This window comes from Cyanistes caeruleus, chromosome 5 (assembly GCF_971803275.1).
Source record: "Cyanistes caeruleus chromosome 5, bCyaCae1.hap1.1, whole genome shotgun sequence".
In the NCBI taxonomy this organism is placed as follows: Eukaryota; Metazoa; Chordata; class Aves; order Passeriformes; family Paridae; genus Cyanistes; species Cyanistes caeruleus.
Genome location: NC_141705.1, coordinates 61,489,378 through 61,511,208, shown reverse-complemented (window position 1 = coordinate 61,511,208; position 21,831 = coordinate 61,489,378). Strand labels below are relative to the sequence as shown.

Here is a 21,831-nt window from a genome sequence, read left to right as displayed (position 1 = left end):
CGGACAGCGCACCGCGGCGCACCGCCGCTTCCGGCTTCCGCGCGGCCGCCCGAGACAGGTGGGAGCGGGAGCGGGGCCGGGAATGGGGGCGGGGGCTGGGTCAGGGGCGGGCCCGCAGTGCTGAAGGTGGTGCCTCAAAGGGGCCGGGCTAGATGCGCTGAGGGTCTCGGTTCCGGGCTCTTGCTGCTTAAGTGCTCGAACAAGCGAAGCGGTGTCCGGCTCCCCCGTGGCCAGGTGCCGGGAAACGCGGAGCACGGCGATCCAGGTTGGCAGCGTGATGCGGCACGGTTTGGGGGCCCCAAATACTGAAGATGAGAGAAAGCGCTAAAAGCTGAAGCCCGGCAGTGTGTGTGCACACGCTCAGAGCAGGCCTGCTGTCGGTGCCTCACCCCACGGCCGCGGGGCGGGTCTCGTCCGGCTCCCGGCGGGACGAGGTGCCCATGCTGAGGAGGGAATGGGTCAGAGGGGCTCCTGAGGAAAGCCCCTCACACCTGGGCACTTACAGCACCGCAGCCCCCACGTGCTGCGGGTCCACAGTGCAGTTTTTAGCCACTTTGCTTCCAAAAGATGGAGTAAGTCATGGTAATTTGGAGTAACATGGAGTAAGCCTAGAAAGTAATTTTTGCGTTATTAGGGCGATAAGTTCATGACCCTTTTAAATATGAAGTACTGTTAATGCAGTTTTTTAAATTATAATTTTGTATGAGTGGTGAAGTAGATTTTGAATACGCCTAGAGTGGAAGCTGTTTAATGGTCAAGCACAAGAAATCTCGAAGTACAGAAAGCCTCTTCTGGGTGTTGGTGTCTGTGGCCTGACAAGGGTAGCCCCACAGTTCCCTGCCCCCCAGTAAATAGCTTGTTCCAGCTGTTGGCCATTTCTGTGACAGCAGGGTGGGCAGTGTACCACCGGATAATGAGGCAGGGCACTGTCCTGCTCAGCACGGAAGATCCAGGAACCTGCTGGTGCAGTCAGGGTGTGTCTTTGAGTCCTCACTGAGGACAAATAGTCGTGGCTTTAGCAGAATTTAGATGCCGAGCACTATTAATGCACAACCCCCAGTTAAAATCCACCAGAGTCTTTGGAGCTGTGGTGGGAAAACTGTGGTCTTTGCCCATGGTTGCCTTAGCAAATAATGCAGCAGGAGCTGAACATTTACAGAATGGAACACAGTGCTTGTGACCCAATACCTGCATAACATGTTTTAGGGGTTTTCCTTTGAAGTGTTCACCTCATTCCCACACAGCCTCCTGATACCTGAGATCTGATTCCTTGTGCCACAGCATCAGCCATTAAGCTGGAGAGCTACGCTCACTCCCGCTGCTGCTCCTGTGGCCCAGGCACAGCATTTCACTCCTGAGTAGGAAACTTTAAATGGAGAAACAACCCTCCTGAAGAGTGTTCCCCATGCAGGAGCTCCAGTGCTCTGTAGGGCAGCATAATTGTACCCTCTGGGGCTGAGGTAGGAATCAGGCATGGACCCCTTATTTTAGGTCCTCCAGTTGTACTTTTCTGTCCCACACATCCCTCAGGGGTGTGGGCTGCACACAGAATCTACTGTATCTTTCCTTCCTGAAAGTGAGTGTGCCAAAAGTGGAGGTAGAGCACTCTGCAGAGACATTTGAATACTAAATAGGGGTTTCAAAAGAGGTGTTAGTCTCTTTTGAAAGATAGACAGGGTTTATGCTGTTGTAATTTCTGGAATCACAACATTGTTAAGCTCTAGTCCAAAAATTGCAAAGACAGTAAATTTCTTTAAAAACTTGAGCCCATGATGAAGACAACAAACAAATGAAAACTCAGAGGGAAAGAGTGATAAGAATATTGATCTCTAGGCTCTTGTTATTATTGGATGCTGTTTGAAAGCATGGATTCGGTCAACAGCTTTGCTAAAGGGACCTGACATTGCAGTTCTGTTGTTACTTAGCCCAGTGCAACTTTCTGAGAACTGCCATCTAAAATTTCTTGTACTCTGTGTCCTCAGGAGGCGCTGGGGCAGTGCTTTCAATGAAAACAGTTTGTCATTTTGTGCTTTCCATTATGAAGGGATGTGAAGAAGTCAAGGTTTAAATACTAACCATTAGATTCTGTTGTTAAAACAGCATTTGAAAGGTTTGAAAATTAGTGTGGAACCTGATATTGTACTCTCAGTGTCAGAAATGTCACACTCTAGAATAATGACAGTTGCCAGCAGGCAGCACAGCCATACAATTTTGACTACAAAATACAACACTAATACGATTTAAACATTGTGCAAAATACTACAGGGTGAGAAAACTGATTTATGTGTTCTATCAAAAGCAAATTTTAGTATCTGGTCAAGAGTATATTTCTGTGTTCAGGGAAGTTAGGATTCTTTGGTTTATAAGACCTTTTGAATGAAGATACTAATTTTTCTTCCAAGTTGAAGCTGCTAGAATTGACTGCCTGTTGATGCTGCAACTATCCATACAGATGCTTATTGAACAGGCAAGGCAAACCAAAACCAGAGGTCCATTACAAATAAACTTACAGACAGTAATGGTTTAAATTTTTTTTTAAGGCAAAGCACTTCAAAGATAGTTAAACACAAAGTTCAGGACAGCAAAGTCTTCCAGATCACAAGATTCTTTATGGTTCGTCACATGGCTCTTCCTTGAGGATTGTCCCCTTATCCTACATTTCAAAAGGAAATTTCACACAAGCAAATTAATGGAGATGAAGCACAGTTACTGCAGAAACTGCAAGATCCAGGTTTAGTGCTGCATGTGTCATGTGTGTCCTTGTATTTACATACATAGTTTTGTGTGCATTCATTCCATACCTATTTTTCCCCCACAGATAGTGAAACATGCCTAAAAAAAAGACTGGTGCTCGTAAGAAAGCTGAGAACCGTCGGGAACGTGAGAAGCAGATAAGGGCTTCACGAGACAACATAGACTTGGCCAAACATCCTTGTAATGCTTCAATGGTAAATCAACCTAAAGTATTCTGTAGTAAAATACCTAATTTTCAATTATGTAAACTCAGTGATAAAACCTTTACTGCATTTAATGCCACTAGAATGTCATTCTTTCCACTTTCATTCCTTTATATTTAAGGTTACGTTTGCACAAGACAGAATATGGATTAAAAGGTTTGGATCCTAACTAACTTCCTGAGGAGGTCTGTGAATTTTATATATTTTGCCTAGAATGAAAATAATAACCAGTGTTTTATTTCTTCTCTTTAGGAATGTGATAAGTGCCAAAGGTAAGATTTATTCCCCTTCTAAATTAGTATTTGTACAAATACTTCTATTAGTATTTGTTTCAGACATTTTACAGGTAATTTTTAATGCTTTTTTTTAAAGCTTAACACATTCTTTTTGTTTTTTCCCCTCCATGTGTCTAGACGACAGAAGAATAGAGCTTTTTGTTACTTCTGTAATTCTGTTCAGAAGTTGCCCATTTGTGCACAATGTGGTGAGTAGAAATAATGAAAACAAGCTGTCCTCAATCCTGTTCCTGGTGTTAAACTCTCAGTACCTGTGTTACAGTAGCTTTTTTAAGTACATCTGTGATGTGGAGCAGGCTCTTTTGAATCAGCTGTGAATATCCTCCTTAAGAAGTGATCTTCTTTGATTGGTATATGTGCCCCAAAGGTTTGCAAGCCTGGATCGTTGCTTGTCTTCTTTGGAAAAATTAGTCTCACATTCTTTCAGGTTTGAGAAATCTGACTGTTTTCATAGGTTGATTACATGAAGCATTGTTTCATAACAGCAACAAAATTAAAAATGTTCTGACTGCTAGCACGGCACAATAAGTACTGTATTTTTAGGGATTGTATAACTTCTGATCAATATAAATTAAAGCAACAATATATTATTCACCTTGCATGGGATTGTAATGTAATATTCAGCTCCTGTTATTCATGTGGGCTTGAGGCCTGATGCTTTGAAATTAGAAGGGAAGGACTCCTCGTGACATAACTGCTCTGAATCAGGCTAAAACATCCTTTGCTTTTAAACAGCTGCTTGCTTGCAGGAGATGTTGATATTCCTTTCATACTGAAGTGAATTTTGTTGTTCCACTGTTTCAACACATTGCAGATTTTCAATTTGTCAATAAGCAGTTTGACTGTTTTGGAGTTTGACTCTCAGAGCTGCTGACATGCAGCTTTCAGTGCCTTTGTTGTGACCTGCAGATACTGAGCAAGTCTGGAAGCCAGGCTGTTAGAGTGCAGTGGCAGTGTGTCACCCTTTGTAAGTTTCCTTTCTGTCACCATGCAGTGAAGTACTGAAAACATGCTTTCAGTCTTACGGTTCAGTTCTGTGTGTCTAGAGTAATCTGGAGTATGCTTCTAGAGGAAAACCATTCCTGTCAACAACTATACTATATTGAGAGACTTAGGGTTTTCCAAACAAAAACTATTAGAGCTGTTTGGTGCATAATCAAGCATTGGGGACTGTAAACCAAGAGCATCTTAGAGGAGCCAGTGAGGTATGGGACCAAGATAGTTCTGTTCCAGTACTCCACACCCAGTTATGCCCCCACCACCTCTCACTGGCTCACCCAGCTCAGCTGCTTTTATGGTGGGACAGAACTAGCAGTGGTTTTAAACATAATATAAACATAAAGTTTCATTGCTGGACTTTGACCTTAGTTTTGTTCTTTGTTTTGACATTTGAAATTTTTGCCAGTGCCTCAAAACATAGAGCAAGACCAACACATTGTCTTATTATCTCAGTACAGGGGCAAGAGGGTTGACTGAAAACAGCCAACAATTACTTTAACTTAAGGGAGATGTGAGGGTGGGTTGCCAAATGCAGCAATAATGCAAACATCTTTGTTTGCATTATTTTTACCTAGATTTACAGTTAAACGCAGGCATTTAGTTGAAGTGCTGTTCTTACATAAGGAAGATGCATTCTATTGTTTTTTAAATTTTATTTTTACATAGTTTTTTTATGGTTGCTTGCCTTTTTATTTTAAACAGGAAAAACCAAATGCATGATGAAGTCTTCAGACTGTGTTATAAAACATGCTGGTGTGTACAGTACTGGACTAGCTATGGTGGTATGTATACAAAATTGCAGCCTTTTTTGTACTATGATGATATTTTGTGCAAATCTTTCCAGAAAAATGATAAAACACTTATGGAATGATAGTGTATATACAATGCTAAGTTTAGTTCTTTCCTTGCTTTTCTGTAACAAACTGATTTTTCCCTTATACTGAAACTCCCAAATTTTTCATTTTTAGATTCAGCTCCTGCAAATTCCAGCACATGTCCTGAATGCTAACAGATCTGTGTTGGTGGCAGGCCCTATGCACATGCATGAATAGCACTGGACCCTTACATGCCCCATAGACAATTCCCAGCCTTCATTAAAATGTAGGATTATTCTGGAGAAGCCTGAAGACTTTTGTTGCTGTTGTCTTAGTACTGCAGAGATCATCAGTATCACAGAGAGGAATCTGTTCCATTAGGGGGGAATTTTAGTGAGCAAAACCCCTATTTTGGGCTCTTAATTAGAGATTATCATAGCTTCAGGCCTTTGAAGTTTTGTTCTTAGAAGGACAAGTTAGTGTCTGCATTCTAGAAAGCAAGGTGTGACCTGTCACAGCCTCTGGATTAAATGGACTAAACCTCTGTCCTGTTGCTGCCTGCAGCTGGTTGTCAACTGTTCTCTGTAACACAACCAGCCTTTACATGCTGGCATTTCTAAACTCATCCCATGCATTCACTGATGCAAGAGTGAATGCATCAACAGTTAAGTTTGGATTCATAATTGTTTTCTTAGCTTTGTGTGCATGTAATGCATATAGTAATTAGTTACCTATGATCTGAAAAGACTTCTTAAATGCTACAGTTGAGGATAGCTGAAGTGGAGATCTTACAATTTAATCAAAATAAAAGTTAGAGTCTAACTTATTTCTAATGAGTTATTTGACATTTGCTCTCTGGAGAGCTTGTGCTCTAATATAGTGGAGTTTAAAATCCAAATGAGTGATTTCAGCTGTAAGAGTCTAGAGGCATTTTTTAGGTCTTTGAAATTTCATTTTTGCCTGAACATTATTATAATTTATGGATCCCAGGTTTCAACTGGAGGACTCAATTTTCTATGTGCAAAATATGTGATAAGAAATGTAAAAACCAGGATTGAGGTAGATAACCAAATTATTTTGCATCATACTTAATCCTGCAGAAATTAATACCAAACAAACATGGATTGTGGAGCAGCTTGGTCAGAACACCAAGGTTATTGGTTTGGTTCAATATTCTCACTCAACCGAAGTGAGCCCATTGAGAGAATGGATACTAGGTGATACACTGAGGATTATGGGATAAGTCTTTCTATTGGTATTGCAGAACTTTTGAGATGATATCTTGCTGTGATTGCAGGGTGCAATCTGTGATTTCTGTGAAGCCTGGGTGTGTCATGGGAGGAAATGTCTCAGCACCCATGCGTGTATGTGCCCTCTGGCAGATGCAGAATGCGTTGAGTGTGAAAGAAGTGTCTGGGACCATGGTAGGTTGCTCATATTTAAAAATAAGAAAATAAATGCTACACTTCCCTTGCATTGCTTAAGTTAGTGCATCTATATTCTTCACATATGCTTTTTAGTCTTCACTGATTAGTCCTTGCAGTATGTTTGTTCAAAGCAAGGATTCTTCCTGTTTTAAAAATAGTCATTATACAGTGGGGAAAGTAAATTACTTGCTCAAGAACATACAGTGCTCAATTCAAGGATGATTATGTAATCTAAATTATAATGGTTCTATGAGATTAATTATTCACATAATTAAGCACTGCATAAAATTGCCAACACAGTTTTCTGCCATTCTTACTTCATTCTTCTGCACTAGTACAGGTATTTGGATTCACAGTTGCTTAGGAAACCTTACTGGTCTCCATTTGTGGAATCCTTTAAAGTGTTTATTTCAAGTGTGTATCAGAGCTGAGCAGAGAAGACTGGATGAAATTGTGATCTAAGAAAAATAGTTAATGCTACAGTCAAATTAAAATGAAGTACTAGAAGTAATACTTGCTTTATAGTTATGCTGTCTTATATTGTAGGATAGAAGGTAATTTTCAGTGTAAAAATGGATGGCAGTGCCTGATTTAGGACATTAAGCATTTGTGACAGAAAGGAGAACTGGTCTTCAGTCAAAACTACCACCTAAATTGTTTGCAGAGCAGGACTTGATACCTGTGCCCATTGTTGATTATTTTGCCTTGATAAATCTTTCAGGAGGCAGAATATTTGCCTGTTCTTTTTGCCATGATTTTCTCTGTGAAGATGATCAGTTTGAACATCAAGCCAGCTGCCAAGTTCTGGAAGCAGAGACATTTAAATGTAAGTTAGTTATTCATAGTCTCTTTCACCACAGCCAAGCAGACTCTCTACTTGCTTCCTCTGTGATCCAGAATACTCACCATCACCTTTCCCAAGTAGATTTTCCACCACTGAAGGGAAGGGCCTGTTTCTTATGGGCTGGCTTTTGGTATCCAGTTGTCCAGACTAGAACTTTTTTCTCCTTCATGGGCCTTCCTCCATGGCATACATGGCAGTTGTTTTCCTGGCAGCCTGCTATAGGCCTCCCATGGGAAGCTGCTCTTGCAGGAGCCAGCCTTCTCCAAAGTTGAAGTGTGGGCAGTGGCAGGACTGCAGCAAAACAGTCCTGTTTTGAACTGGAACTGCTGATGCTGGTTTTTCACTCCACAAAGCTCTGCCAGCAGAAGGAGCTGTGAGAAGGAATCTTCTGTCCCAGTGATGAGCTAGTTCTAGATACCTGTTTCTCCTAGAAGACAGCTGCCCTAAACAATGCCACTTGTCTTAGTCTGGCTAAACTTTCCCAGGTTGCTGTGGAAGGCCTGTGTGCTGGTGAAGGGTTAGCAGCTGCTCAAGTCCTGAGGAGGGCTGTGACTCAGCAGTCATCATCTGAGTCAGTGAGACAGGGAGAGCACAGAAGGAAGTGACAAAAATAGTCCCAGAGCATGATTTCAGTGTTCGTTTCCTCACTGACCAGTGTGTGTCAGTAATGTATCAAATGCTGATATATGTTCACTCTTTTGGAGTTAAGAACAGGTAGCTGAACAATTCTTTTTGAACTTTGATTAATTGTGAAACTGGTATTTGTAAGAGGACATGATAGCCATGCCTGACTTTGCTCACTCATTACTCTTCTCTGGCTGAAACAGGGAATCTCCAAGGGAAGTTAAAAAAAACAAAACAACAATAAAACAAAACAAGCCAAGGCGATGCATATTTGAAATAACTAAATTTTTCTAGCAGTATTTCTTGCCTACCCACCATGAAATATGATTTGGTTCATCACAAGACAAGCATTTTTTGTCCTTCCCAAATCTTGTATGCATGTATTTTGACTATTATAACATTTTCAATTCTTATTATAGAAATTCAAAGTGCTCTTTATCATAATGCTGTTTTCCTTTGAACTAATTTCCTATCCTAATTGATTTCTCCTGGTCCAGAATATTTGTGATTTCAATGTTTTAATTGGTGTCTTTAGACATCTCTTATCTCCTTGTCATCTCCCTTACTTTTGTTCCTAGACAGCTATTTTTTAAGCCTTGCTTATCTTCCCTTGATGTGTTCTGCCAGAATTTCTTCCTGCGTAGCGATACAGAGGCAGCAACAGCTGTTCTGCAAGAATGTTTTTTCAGTGATTGTTGGGAGCTCTCAATTCTCAATGTGGTATCACACCCTGAATAGAAAGAGGTTTTTTATGGTTTTCACTGCATTTGGTGTTTTGTGGCACAAAGCAGACTTTGTGGAGACAAGTTTTTTGTCAGTGAGGTAACAAGATTATAAAACCTGTACTTTTACAGAATACATGAACTTCAAATGTGGTCATGCAACTGTAGTATTAAATCTATTTTAGCAGTGGGAAAGGTATTGCTACTTTCCATCACTATCAGAGAGAGGTTTTTCGAAGTGCAGATACTCCAAGAATGATGAATATATATGCATCAGCATTTCCAGTTCTATCTCTAATCATGTTAGAGCTCCAAATCCCGCATCTGTCCTGTTCACGTGGAGAACTCATGAAATTTATTATCTCAGGTTCAAAAACTGCTATCACAGGGGTTAGACAAGGAGGAAAAGAATGAGTTCTTGCACAGAAACTGGTTAAGTATATGTTACTGCTTCTCAAGGAGTAACTATTCACCAAACCTTGTGTTGCTGCCAATTCTTGAGTGTTTCCCTTTACTGTACTCCCTCTAGTGGAATAATAAAAACAATTTGAAGCTCAAGACTAGTTAAATTTTGTGCACTGGTTCTGCTCTTTACAGCTTGTGTGCCAGCTCCAGTTCTTAAACACAGACTCTCTTATGAAGGTTTGTGCAGTCAAGTATCCAGAGGATACATGGCATATCCAGAGGATGTGACAGAAAATACAGAATGTGAACAACTTTTCTAGGTTTAGAAATTTGCAAGCTTAAAGTGTTCTTGCATCTCTAGCTCTCCTCCTTTTTAATGAGAAAAGGAAAAGCAAGATGAAACATGAACACCAAAGTGGTTCTGAAACTACAGGTTTTAAAAGTTTGGAAGCTCAAGAAATAGTTAAATGTTTCAGCTCTTGAAATTTCATTTTTTTGTCAAAATGAGGTTTAGAGTTAAAAAAATCTAGTTAAAATGGTACTGTTGGGTAAAATGACTGATTCACATTGCCAGAATGCAGTTGTCAGGGAATTAAAAATAAATGTTTCAATTATGGTATTGCATACTTTTACAAGTTTTAGAAACATGACAGGACTGCAGTTTCCAAGTACGAATTTTTCAAGTATGAATTTGTCATACTGCTTTTCTCCAACAGGTGTCTCCTGTAACAGGCTGGGACAGCATTCCTGCCTGCGTTGTAAGGTAAAGACAGTTGTGAGGAGCTGATTTTAGGCTCGTTGTCCTTGGCCTCCAAGGCTGGTGTCAGGCCTTGCCATGTCTTCCTCTCCATGATTAAAAGGAAATTCAAACTTTTGTATTAGTTTCTGTAGCCTGGGGTCAGACTTTGGGGGACAGAAGGTCATTTATCTTTGCTTGCCTGTTAACCACACTTTTGTGTGAAGTGATCTTTTCCCAGCCCTCTTAGTTTAAGTTGGGCCTGCAACATGTTGGGGCTTAAAAAAAAAAACAAGACAACAAAATAAATCCTTGGTTATAAATAGAATCCAAAGCTTTGGAATATGCTTTGATCCAGTGTGGAACTGCAACAATTAGAAAAGTTGTTCTTTTAAACAGTTAAGTGATTATCTGACCAGAATTTGCTGCATCCAAAGGAATACTCTCCACAGTTAATTCAGGCTTCCATGTGAATAGGCTGATTTGTTGACATTGGTTTTATGGTTTTAACACTCAGAAGTAATTTTGTATAAAAAGCTCCACCTGCTTCATCATTAGCATTGCCTGGATTTCTCCAGGTGCTGGTTCATTGCCTCCTCTTACCCTTCTTACCCTCCATGTTTTCTCTGCACTCTCCCATGGCATTGATGGCTTATTCCAAATAGTTCCTTTTTACATGTATTTTACATGTATGCAGCTGCACCTTGGTGCTCAGCATGTGAATTTCCCATCTCGAATTCTTGCCTTCAGGCCCCTGCATAGTTTTGTTCTGGGATACGTCTCATTATGTTTATTTAAGCTTGTCAACACAAACCCAAGTTTGCCAGGCTCCTTGTGCGCAGTGCTGCAATCCAGCCCTGGAGTATGTTACTTTCAATGCTTGTTTACTGGCACTTTTATCCAGCCTCTTTCCCAGAAGCCCTGGAACCACATTGAACACAGAGTGGTTCCTCTGTGCACAGACCCCGTGTCCACTGCAGGAGAGACCTCATTAAATTTTAATCCCAGCCAGAAAACCCTGCTGCTATTAGATACATTTTTGTTTGCTTCTTGCTGAGGATTGTGCTTCTAGGATTAAAACATTTATTTGACCTTTGTATTCTCCCTTCAACACACAGGCTTGTTTTTGTGACGATCATGTGCGAAGTAAAGTTTTCAAGCAGGAAAAAGGGAAAAAGCCTCCTTGCCCTAAATGTGGCCATGAAACTCAGCAGACAAAGGATCTGAGCATGTCAAGTAAGCCAGTTTCTCTAGCTAACAAGCCTTACAAGTGCCATTAGTGACTAATTTCTGCCTAGGAGCACTGAATTAAGTCTTTCACGTTCAATTGTTATACACAGTTTCGCTTCATTTGTTTTGAGAAAAACTTTGTGTTTCTGAGCTCTGGAATTGAGCAGTCTCATTCTTAACCATTAATTGATTCTAAGAAAGTGAAAGTTTTTGTTTAGTTTGAGATTTTAGTTGTGAAAGAAATGAAAAATAATTGCCATTTAAACTAATCCTCAAGCAGTGAAAAAAAGATAGAAATGAAATGTTGAATTGGTGGGAACATGATTTTTCTTTGCCTGCAGCACGCTCTTTGAAGTTTGGCCGACAGACTGGAGGAGAAGATGCAGATGGAGCTTCTGGTTATGATGCCTACTGGAAAAACCTTTCCTCTAGCAAGACTGGGGATGCAGGCGACCGTGAGGATGAATATGAGTATGAAGCAGAAGATGATGATGAAGATGACAATGATGAGCGAGGGAAGGATTCAGATTCTGAGGCCACAGATGTATTCAGCAATTTGAATTTAGGAAGGACCTATGCTAGTGGGTATGCACATTATGAGGAATCAGAGGATTAAGCTTAGTATGCTGGTAAGCTAAAAACATTTTGAAGGAGTCAAGCAATGCTTCACTGAATTGTGTACATGCCAGTAGGATAGCTCTATCAGGTACTTACACATCAGAGTTAGAGAATAAAGAGTGTGGGACTTCTGCAGTAAGTCTGTTGGACATTTTTCCTGTAGATGAACTGATGTTTTGTTTGGGAATGGGGGAGAAAATCAGGGTAATTTTATTCCCCTAAACAACAGAATAGTTTTGTCCTTGAGTATAATGGTTCAATGCCATTTTCTCCTATCAACACAGGAATGTGGGACGGCTATAGAACTTGCTTCCATTTGCCCATCAGAAATTAAGTTATTTTTTACAATAATTTTGTTAACTGATTTCATACATTTATGCAGTGGTGAGTTGGTGACTGCATTTTTTTTGGTCTGCACAATAAAAGTCAACTGTATTCTCTAATGAACTGTCATAAATATTGATCTCCCTTGAATAGTTGGAAAGCAGGTTGTATACAAAGTGTAAATTGACACTGAAATTACTTGCTTGTTTATGTCAGTATGGCAGATCAATGTAGTTCCCTATGTATTTGCATATCATCTTTTCGGTGTTTTTCTTATTAGCTATTAATTGCTTGGGCTATATATAGTCATTATAAGACCACTCCAGATAATCAAAACTTCTATGGAAATAAAATGCTAGTATCCTCTCTGCCACAAAAATCTGTAAGGCAATTTCCCATTAGATGAAAGGGAGACTGGTTTCATCTGTACCTAGCCTTCAACTCTTTTCCTTGCATATGATAAGAAAAAAAAATACTAGATAGGAAGCAACGCCATATATGAGCTGAGAAGGTGAGAAAACATGGGGATTCAAAATGCTGGGTTCAAATACTATTCTGTGCAAGCCTGCCTGTACAAGGCAATTGATCACTTCTGAGCTGTGACACCTGCAGAAGTGTTTGCAGTGGTTCTAGTTTGAAAGTAAACATGTTAATTGCCCATATACAGATCTAAGTGATGGCATTTATTTTCTCTATGTAGGGGAATGTTTTACAGCACACAGGTCGTGATACAAGGGCAACCACCGAAAGTGTTGCTTCAGCTTTCTAAGTGCCATGCTTTAATGCAAGAGAGCCCTTTTTGTTATCTGTCAAATACCTGAACTGATTATATCATTACCTGCTTTTGTGGTGTTTCTCTACTTTTTTGTAACAGCTAAAGGTCATGTGTTGGTAGAGCATACCCTATTGAGAGTAATTTTTAATGATGTTAGGATTGCCAAATGAACATTTCGTAGCAAAACAGGATTGGAAAACCTGGTCTTGATACTTCCCTCCTAAATGCATCTCATACCAAATACGTGAAAGATGAGAGCTCCAGAGAGATCCATCTAGGACAAAAACAAACTGCTAAAGAGCAGAACTTGGTAATGGCAGCTGAGGGAGCAGCTCTGTAGGAGAAGGGGGCACAGCTGGTGAGTGTATGCCTTTGGAACTGGAGATGAAACAAGTGAATGCACTGTCTGAAAGCCAAATCCCCTTCAAACATTGAAACATCCAGTATCATATGCAAAGGCCTGTCTTAAATGAAGTACCTGAGAGATGTCTTGATCAGTCTTTTGCATAACCAGACATGAAGTGATGGAAGTGGGACACCTGCCAATTCAACTCCGATTAATTTCTGAAATTGGCACATGTGAGAGAATTTCTGTTCAGCTTCATATGTTCCAAAAACTTCCACATTGAGTTCATCTGTGACTGGTCAATTCCAGCAGCAATGTCAGTTTTTAAATCTTGGTTGGTGTTTCAAATGCAAAACACTTATCAGTACCAAGTCCTCTACAGAACCGAGGAAAATACATGTGTTTCTGCATATATGTAAAATTATCACTGCTTGTGTGTCATTTATTAATATTACTTAACCACACAAAACCCCTCTTTAATGTTCTTGGCTCTTCAATTAGGTTTTTCTCCTCTGAAATTTGCTGCTGTCACTGGCTGTGCCAAAGGCTGCTGACATAACAGAATTAATCATCATAATCAGGGTAAAGAATTACTCATTTTCTCATTGAAGTGCCCTTGCACTGATCCTTGCTAGATCAATACTCCAAAGCTAACAAGTTCCTATGGCACATCGGAAGTGAGGGTCACAGCAGTGCCTGCAGCAGATGCTCAACGTACCTGCTGTAATTTAGCAAAGTCACTACTCGGTGGACATTATTTTTGCTTTTCTTTTGTGCTTCTCTTCAGACCACTGAAAATGCTTATGCTGTCAGCTTGTCTGGAAATTGGGTCCAGGAATTAGCCCTGCAGTGCCTGCCTCCCAGGGGTCAAAACAGGCGAGTTTAAGCTGCTTTAAAGTAATCTGGTGCATTCAGGCTGGAGCAGACAAACATGTCAATCTGTGGCAGCACAGGCTGGATAGGATGTGATGTGTTGCGTTTCCTCTGCTTTTTCAGTACAGGTAAATGCAGGCGCTCTGTTTGGGATAGGCCCTCAGAGCTTGCTTTCAAAGAAAGTGCATAATTTTGGTTTTATTAAGGTAAATGGCAGGAACAGGATGGAACAGAAAATAAACGTGTATTCTGACTTCATTGAAGAACAGGTCTGGGACAAAATTATACTGGCTCCATTTTTCTTCATTGCTCTATGTTTCCTTTGAAAATCCTGTCTCTGGTTAAAGGAAGTTCTGATTTGAGAGAGGGACAGTTCTAACATGTAACCACTAATACCCATGAGTTATGTGTTGTACTCCAGGAATCTAAGACCTTGATAAAATCTTACACTTCAGGTTTTTTAACTTCTGTGATGACCATTTAAGCAAAGCTTAAGTAGGACTTGAATTATAATCACAGCAACATTTATTGTGCCTGTAGGCCTAAAAAAAAAGCTCTGGTCACCTCTGTAATTGCATTTGTTTATTATGGTGGCAGCACCAGCTCATTATGAATTCATTGCATACTCCTGTAGATTTAATGCATTTTTCTTTTTACTCAGGTATAATTTAGCACCCGTGACTGTGAGTCTTTTGATCAATCCGGTAGTTTTCTTTCCAGAAAATGAATGGGAAGATCATTATAGTGTACTGAGCAGCTGAAAAAGTAGTAGCAAGCATGATACAAGAGAGCTAGAGGACAAACTTAAATGTGCTCAGAGTCCTATTTGTTCAGGCTGAAGAGTATTAGTTGTCTCGCAAGACATTACATGCATCTGTCCAGGTCCTGATCCTATTTCCAGAAGAACCAATGGCAACGTTCCCATTTATCCAAGTGGAAACAACTCAGTAATCTTCAGTATCTACAGTTCATCTTAAATGTTAGGAGGTGTTGTGGAACACAATGTGAGCCTAAGCAGAAGTGGGGAAGATGAAGAAAATCTTTTAACATGAGGTTAATGTGTTAACCATTAGCGTGAAAATATTTGTTCTAAATTTCAACAGTTCCACTGGACAGTGCTCTCAAGACTGAAAGATGAAGCTGCTTAAAGCAGGAAGAGATCAGATTCTACAAGATGCAGAAATATAATTAGTCATCTCCCGAAAGTCTTCATGTAATTAATAAATAGTTGCTAAAAGCTCAAAGCACTTAGGACACAGACAAATTTCGTCATCTCTTTTTTTGTAGGTACATAGATAGAAAACAGTAGTTGAAAAAATCACAGCCTGAATAGTCCAGTTGGCAGCAGCCCTCTGCAGCTTGGACTCTCCATCACCTACCCATGAAGGTCCAGACTAAACATATTTTATGACACTCCTTTATTAAGATTATGTGTGCTGTAACTGGCTACTACACATGGAAAATTTGAAGCAGGGCCTAGTTTTTAGCTTCCATAAGCAAGATAGACAAAAATCAGCAAGACAATGTCAAAGATGTGAAGAATAATCCATAGAAAAGCCACTAAGTTTCCCTTTGCTAAACATACAGTAGGTTCACAAGCCTGTATTCTGTATGGAAGGGGGAAAAACTAAATTATGTTTCTTTCTCACCAAATTAAGCTACTACAGATAAGCAGGTTTGCTGAGAAACAATTGCAAAGCATGAGAAGGCCTATCTTAGCTATCTCAACTCCTACTATTTTCTAACACTAAAGCATTCTTTTAAACCTCACTTACGCAACACGTGATTCTCCCAAAGTGTTTCCCAAACTTACCTGTAATTTGAGATTCACTTTAGTTTCCCTCTGAAATGAGAAATACTGAGTGCCTCAGGGCCTAAGTAATGTTTTTACTTCAACTTGATGATACGTCACATCTGTTGTAGATTTTCACATTACAAAACCACTAATTTAAAAAAATGAATTTATTAGAATGTAAACATGCCAACCCTCCACAATTTCTTTAACAGGTAATACAAGTATTTCACTGCTATAGTTGCCTGTTTCTGTTCCTACTGTTTTATTTTTGGCATAGAGAAAGAGGTTGATTATTTTGAAAGTGAATCCCTGCTAGTTAGGCATATATACCCTTGGCATGCCTCCAATTTGATTTAAAGTCAGCACCTTATGAGTATGGCAGAGACAAGGATGAGCCCCTCTGAGATTTTCCCACCATCAGGAGAGGTGTGCAAAGACTTCACTCTGGATGTCAACATGAATTCACAGGGTGTGCCAGCTCAAGGTAGTAACAACTGAAATATGACCTTTCACTAGACTACTTTGGAAGCCTGCAGAAACCTAAATGCTTGGAAAAACAACTGCTGCAAAGCTGCATCCCACAAGGAGGCTGCTTGGGGCACAGCAATGATGAAATTATAGCGTTCTTGATATTTGGTGAAATCAAGAGGAACGCCAATAAGACTTTTACACTGGACTTCCGGAAGGCAAACTTTGGCCTGTTCAGGAGATTTATTCAGAGAGTTACTTGGGAAGCAGCCCTTAAAAACAAAGGAGCTCAGGAAGGATGGGCATGCTTCAAAACAGAGGTCTTGAGGGCACACAAACAGACTGTCCCTGTGTGCTGAAAGATGAATCAATGAGGCAAGTGTCCTGCCTGGATGGGCAACGAGGTTTTGGAAGAACTTAGAAATAAAAAGAGGATGTATCATCTTTGGAGGGAGGGTCAGGTCCCTCAGGAAATATTTAAGGGGGCTGCTAGGGCATGTAGGAAAAAATTAGGAAGGCCTAAGTTCAATTTGAACTTAAATTGGCAACTTTTGTAAAGGGTAATAAAAAATATTTTTACAAATATATTAATGGTAAAAGGAAGGGTAAGACCAGCCTTTGTTCCTCATTGGATGAGAGAGGGAACTTAGTAACCACAGATGAGGAGAAGGTGGAAGTGCTCAATGCCTTCTTTGCCTCACTCTTTAGTGGGAAGATGGCTTGTCCTCAGGACAACTGTCCTGCTGGGTTGGTAGATGGTGTCAGGGAGCAGAATCCAGGAGGAGGCAGTCAGAGAACTGCTGAGACACTTGGATATTCATAAATCTATGGGACCGGATGGGATCCATCCCAGGGTGATGAGGGAGATGACAGATGAGTTTGTGAAGCCGCTCTCCATCATTTACCAGCAGTCCTGGCTCACTGGTGAGGTTCAGATGACTGGAAGCTGGCCAATGTGATGCCCATTCACAAAAAGGGTAGGAAGGAGGACCCTGGTAAGTATAGGCCAGTTAGCCTGACCTCAGTACCTGGTAAGGTAATGGAACAGTTTATACTGAGTGTCATCATGCAGCATGTGCAGGATGGCCAGGGCATCAGATCCAGCCAGCATGGGTTTAGGAGGGGTAGGTTGTGTTGGACCAACCTGATCTCCTTTTATGACCAAGTGACCCACATGGTGGATGCAGGAAAAGCTGTGGATGTTGTCTATATGGACTTCAGCGAGGACTTTGACACTGTCTCCCTGTGATAGATTGGCATTTAAGAAAAAAAGTGAAAAACACCTATGGAAGTTAAGGCTGCTGGAGGCTGTTGGGAGTTCTCCTGACCAATAACTGCAAATTTCTGAGAATTGACAGTAGTTTTGACCATTGAAAAGTGGAATCAACCTGTGAACATGTGGCCTGGGCAGGGGCTGGGCTGGGCCTGCCGTGGCTCCTGGGCAGGAGATGGGGCTGGGCTGGGCTTCTTCTGGGCCCAGGCCAGGCTGGGCTCTGCTGCAGCCTCCTGGGAAGCCTCTGGAGTGTCTGAAGCTTTTCCCAGGGGGGTCCCCAGCTCTGAGCAGATGAGCTGAAACCTGATACCCTGAATACCTGCAGTTTGAGCAAGATTTTAACCCTTTCACTACCCAGATGAGACTTGCAGATTTAATCCTTTTTCCAGAGAGAGAGGAAGAGAGAGAGTGATCAACATGTAAAGAGATAACGTGAACTATCAAAGCCAGTGAGGAAATCAGTTAAGCCTCAGGTGTGAAGAGAGTAAGATGCACTAATAAGCTGAAATAGTCTTTTGTAAAAACTATGGAGGTGGACAATAATGTTCTGAAAAAACTCCTTTAAGTCATGAGAGTATTTTGAGGGGATGAAATATTTCAAAATGTAGATCTAAGCAAAGGTAGTTCATTGATAGAGCTGAGCAAATGGTGAACTAGTTGTGATCCTATGAGATGCTGGAACAGAAAAGGAGAAGTGAGAGTTGATGAAGATTTGTGGCCCTTAAGAGAAAAAGAGAAAACTTCTGTTTCCAGAGATGACCACAGAGACAGATGAAGAGAATTTTTGCCTTTGAATAGCTCATCCTTAAAATGACACCCCTTGAATCACGGCCCATAAACACACCTCAGAGTAGTGTGAAATGGGAGGAAAGGACTGATGGCAGAGATTGCCGGGCAGTTGGCATCAGAGAAATAGAAAACCATGAGAAAATGGTTTTCTTGTGAAAAACTCTTCATAAATTGACAGAGGAGAACTACTTTTTCTCTACAAAGATTGATGAAAAGCTACTATATAGTTGGGACTATTTTAACCACCAGTTGGACAAGGGTTGGCTGGCGGGGGAAAAAAGGTTTCTGGAGGTTTTATTCTGGTTTCTTGTAGTTTTGTTAATAAACTTTCTTTATGCCTTTTAAGCTTGTTTTGCCCTTCTCCTGATCCATATCTCACAGCAAGAAATGAGAAAGTTTTCTAGTGATTTTTTAGCTAGTACTTTAAAACCACGACATTATTTTGTGCGTTGGCTGGGAAATGAAATTGGCGAATGTAAAGTACTATACTCCCATATCATACTCCTGGAAAAGCTGGCAGCCCAATCCTGCTTGGACAGGAGCATTCTTTGCTGGATTAAGAACTGGCTGGATGGCCAGGCCCAGAGAGTGGTGGTGAATGGTGCTGCACCCAGCTGGCAGCCAGTCACCAGTGGTGTTCCTCAGGGGTCTGTGCTGGGGCCAGTTCTGTTCAATCTTTTTATTGATGACATGGATGAATAAATTTCATTAATAAATTTCCAAATGACACTAAGCTGGGAGTGTGTGTCGATCTGTTGGAAGGGAGAAGGGCTCTGCAGAGAGACCTGGAATGGTTGGATGGATGGGCAGAGTCCAGTGGGGATGAAGCTTAATAGGTCCAGGTGCTGAGTCCTGCATTTTGTCCACAAAAACCCCCTGCAGCATTACAGGCTGGGGACCGTGTGGCTGGACAGTGCTCAGGTGGAAAGGGACCTGGAGGTACTGGTCCACAGCCACAGGCTGAACACGAGCCAGCAGTGTGTCCTGGTGGCCAAGAAGACCCATGGCATCCTGGCCTGTATCTGGAGTAGTGCTGCCAGCAGGAGCAGGGAGTTCATTCTTCCCCTGCACTCGGCACTGGTGAGGCCGCACCTTGAGTGCTGTGTCCAGTTCTGGGCCCCTCAGTTTAGGAAGGACGTTGAGATGCTTGAGTTGGTCCAGAGGAGGGCAACAAGGCTGGTGAAGGGTTTGGAACACAAGCCCTATGAGTAATGTCTGAGGGAGCTGGGGTTGTTTAGCCTGGAGAAAAGGAGACTCAGAGGTGACCTGATCACTCTCTAAAACTTCCTGAAAGGTGGATGTAGTCAGGTGGGGGTTGGACTCTTTCACCAGGCAGCAACTGACAGAACGAGAAGACACAATCTCAATCTGCACCAAGGGAAATACAGGTTGGATATTAGGAAGAAGTTTTTCATGGAAAGAATAATAAAGTAGTGGAATGGTCTGCCCAGGGAGGTGGTGGAGTCACCCTCCCTGATGTGTTTTTTTAAAAAAGACTGGATGTGACACTCGGTGCCACAGTCTAGTTATGGTGGTGGGGCATGCATTGGACTTCATGTTGAAGGTCTCTTCCAACCTAGTCATTCTGTGAATTCAGTGAAGGTAGTTGCACTCTGCTTTCTTCCTCAGGAATAACAGAATATGTCCACAAGCTTGTACAGAACTCATTATTACTGTTTTTATCTTATTAGAAAAATAATTTATCGAGATTTAAGCAAAGAAATGATGTAGGAAGTTCAATAAAGATGTTTCCCTATCTTGAGCTGAACACCAAAATTGTACTGAGTGCTTTGAAGGAATGATGTGCAGAGGACAACACTGTATGCTCACAGTTGGCTTTTTAAGCACCCTCCTTTTAAGTCTGGCAGTGCAGGCCAAGAAAGCATTATAAAGAGCTTAACCTTCGGGCTTTTGTTTGCCAAAGCATTCACAGTTCCTGTGGACCACTGTGCAATTCCTTACCAGGCATTTAACACATACAACCACTGCTGCCAGATTTGGAACTTTAAGAATAATTCAGATGTTAGATAATAAATTGCATTCCTTCCACATTCTCCCCACTTTCTTGATGTTATATACATTTCAAAGATTCTCTCCTGACATTTACTTGCTAGTACTGCACAAGAACACTGCTGTTATCTACTCTCAAGAGCATTTCTGAGCAGACAGGGCCAACATAAAACGTAGCATGTTCCGTCTAAGTGTATTGCACCTTCCAAAAAACGCTGCTCTTTTGTTCAACAGTTCACAAAGTCACTCGCAAATTAACAGCTTAAGAAGCCTTTCCTGCAAAAAACCATTTCTGACCTTGGTTTAAGTCAGTATGTTTTAGTCAACATGTGCCCAACATCCTGTTGGTGCTGTAGCGTGGATTTCTGCAATTCTCTGGGTTCTGTCAGAACCGCTGCATCCTATGTAGCCACCTTTGCAAGCACCAGAGCTCACTCACAAAGGAAACCACTCACTACCACAAACTTTCCCCCTCTTCTGCTTGCCACTAGCTGCACCTGACCATCACATTTCCCTTGTAGAGAAACCCAAGCTGTTACAGGTCAAGCAACTCCAGGCTGGCCAAAGCTCCTTGACACCTCACAGCTCACTCGCTGCCTGCTCCCCTTGTTACAACCTCTCTCCCACCTGCACCTCTTCAGCAGGGCCCATCTGACTCTGTGTGGGGTAGTTATGCATGGCTTGTCTCCTCAGCTGGCCTCCAGAATTCCCCACACATGACAATTCCTGCAGCCCTGGACAGTTGGATGAGCTGCTGTGGACACTCTGCACATTTGCAGATGCTATATGATCAAATACTGAATACTACTGTACCTTCCTGCTTCTTCAGAAGATAAAATGTTGCAGCAAAAAGTATAAATAGCATTTATCCTATTTAAGACGTGACAGATCTCCTATGCTATGCTATTTTATTATATTTAAAATGAAATTGCAGATGATGATATATATTTTCTGCTGACCCTGAATGTTTTATCATTAAAATCCTAGCACTCTTACTACAATGCCTTCATAATATATGAATATGACTATCTCAGCTTCTAGAAAACTAAAATATAACCTCATAGTCTTACGGGCTATAATTTTTTCTTGGGTAGTAAAAAAAAAATATATTACAGCTATATCAGATTATTAACATTGAAAACGAGCCAGTCCCTAAAGAACCATTTTAAAATATCTGAAAGTCTTTGTCCTTTTGGAGATATTTTTTTCTCAGATAATAACTTGCTTCCAGGTTTATAGAGAAAGTTAAGAGGTCTTCCCCCTTGCTTCATGGCTGCTCTCATAAGCTGCAGCCCAGTGGGAGAGTGTGCCCTGGGGTGGCAGGCATTGCTGCAGCTGACAGAGAATTAACGTCAGCCCAAGCAGTGATTTGACCCATGAAGTTGCAGGACACAGTGTTTTGTTTCCAGCTAAGCTCAGTTCCTTTGGTGAAGTACCCTAAGGTGAGAACAAAAGCCAAATTACCTGTGATGTTCTTTACTGGACTAAGTCTAGCATTTGCATTT

General features: G+C 41.2%; 1 protein-coding gene across 3 annotated transcripts; it reads left to right on the top strand.

Annotated features, from left to right (window-relative positions):
• Position 1: 1 nt before the first annotated feature.
• NOAZFP (nucleolar atypical zinc finger) lies at positions 2-12,659 on the top strand. 3 transcript variants are annotated; one of them, XM_023926389.2, is made up of 11 exons: positions 52-265; positions 2,541-2,720; positions 2,819-2,948; positions 3,210-3,229; positions 3,371-3,441; positions 4,955-5,034; positions 6,365-6,491; positions 7,216-7,320; positions 9,806-9,852; positions 10,944-11,061; positions 11,397-12,659. In XM_023926389.2, the coding sequence occupies exons 3-11, from the start codon at positions 2,829-2,831 to the stop codon at positions 11,669-11,671; spliced, it is 963 nt and encodes a 320-aa protein (XP_023782157.1). In that variant the 5' UTR covers positions 52-265; positions 2,541-2,720; positions 2,819-2,828; the 3' UTR covers positions 11,672-12,659. The 3 variants fall into 3 exon arrangements, with proteins under 3 accessions (XP_086745924.1, XP_023782157.1, XP_023782156.1); XM_086889798.1 differs by lacking the exon at positions 2,541-2,720 and having other exon boundaries at positions 2-58; XM_023926388.2 differs by lacking the exon at positions 2,541-2,720 and having other exon boundaries at positions 123-265.
• Positions 12,660-21,831: the final 9,172 nt, after the last annotated feature.

Bases quoted from the DNA above. Each gene is read 5' to 3' on its own strand.
- NOAZFP (XM_086889798.1), top strand. From the start codon at position 2,829: ATGCCTAAAAAAAAGACTGGTGCTCGTAAGAAAGCTGAGAACCGTCGG. The intron at 7,321-9,805 runs GTAAGTTAGTTA...TTTCTCCAACAG, and splicing joins GGAAGCAGAGACATTTAAAT to GTGTCTCCTGTAACAGGCTG. The intron at 9,853-10,943 runs GTAAAGACAGTT...TTCAACACACAG, and splicing joins ATTCCTGCCTGCGTTGTAAG to GCTTGTTTTTGTGACGATCA.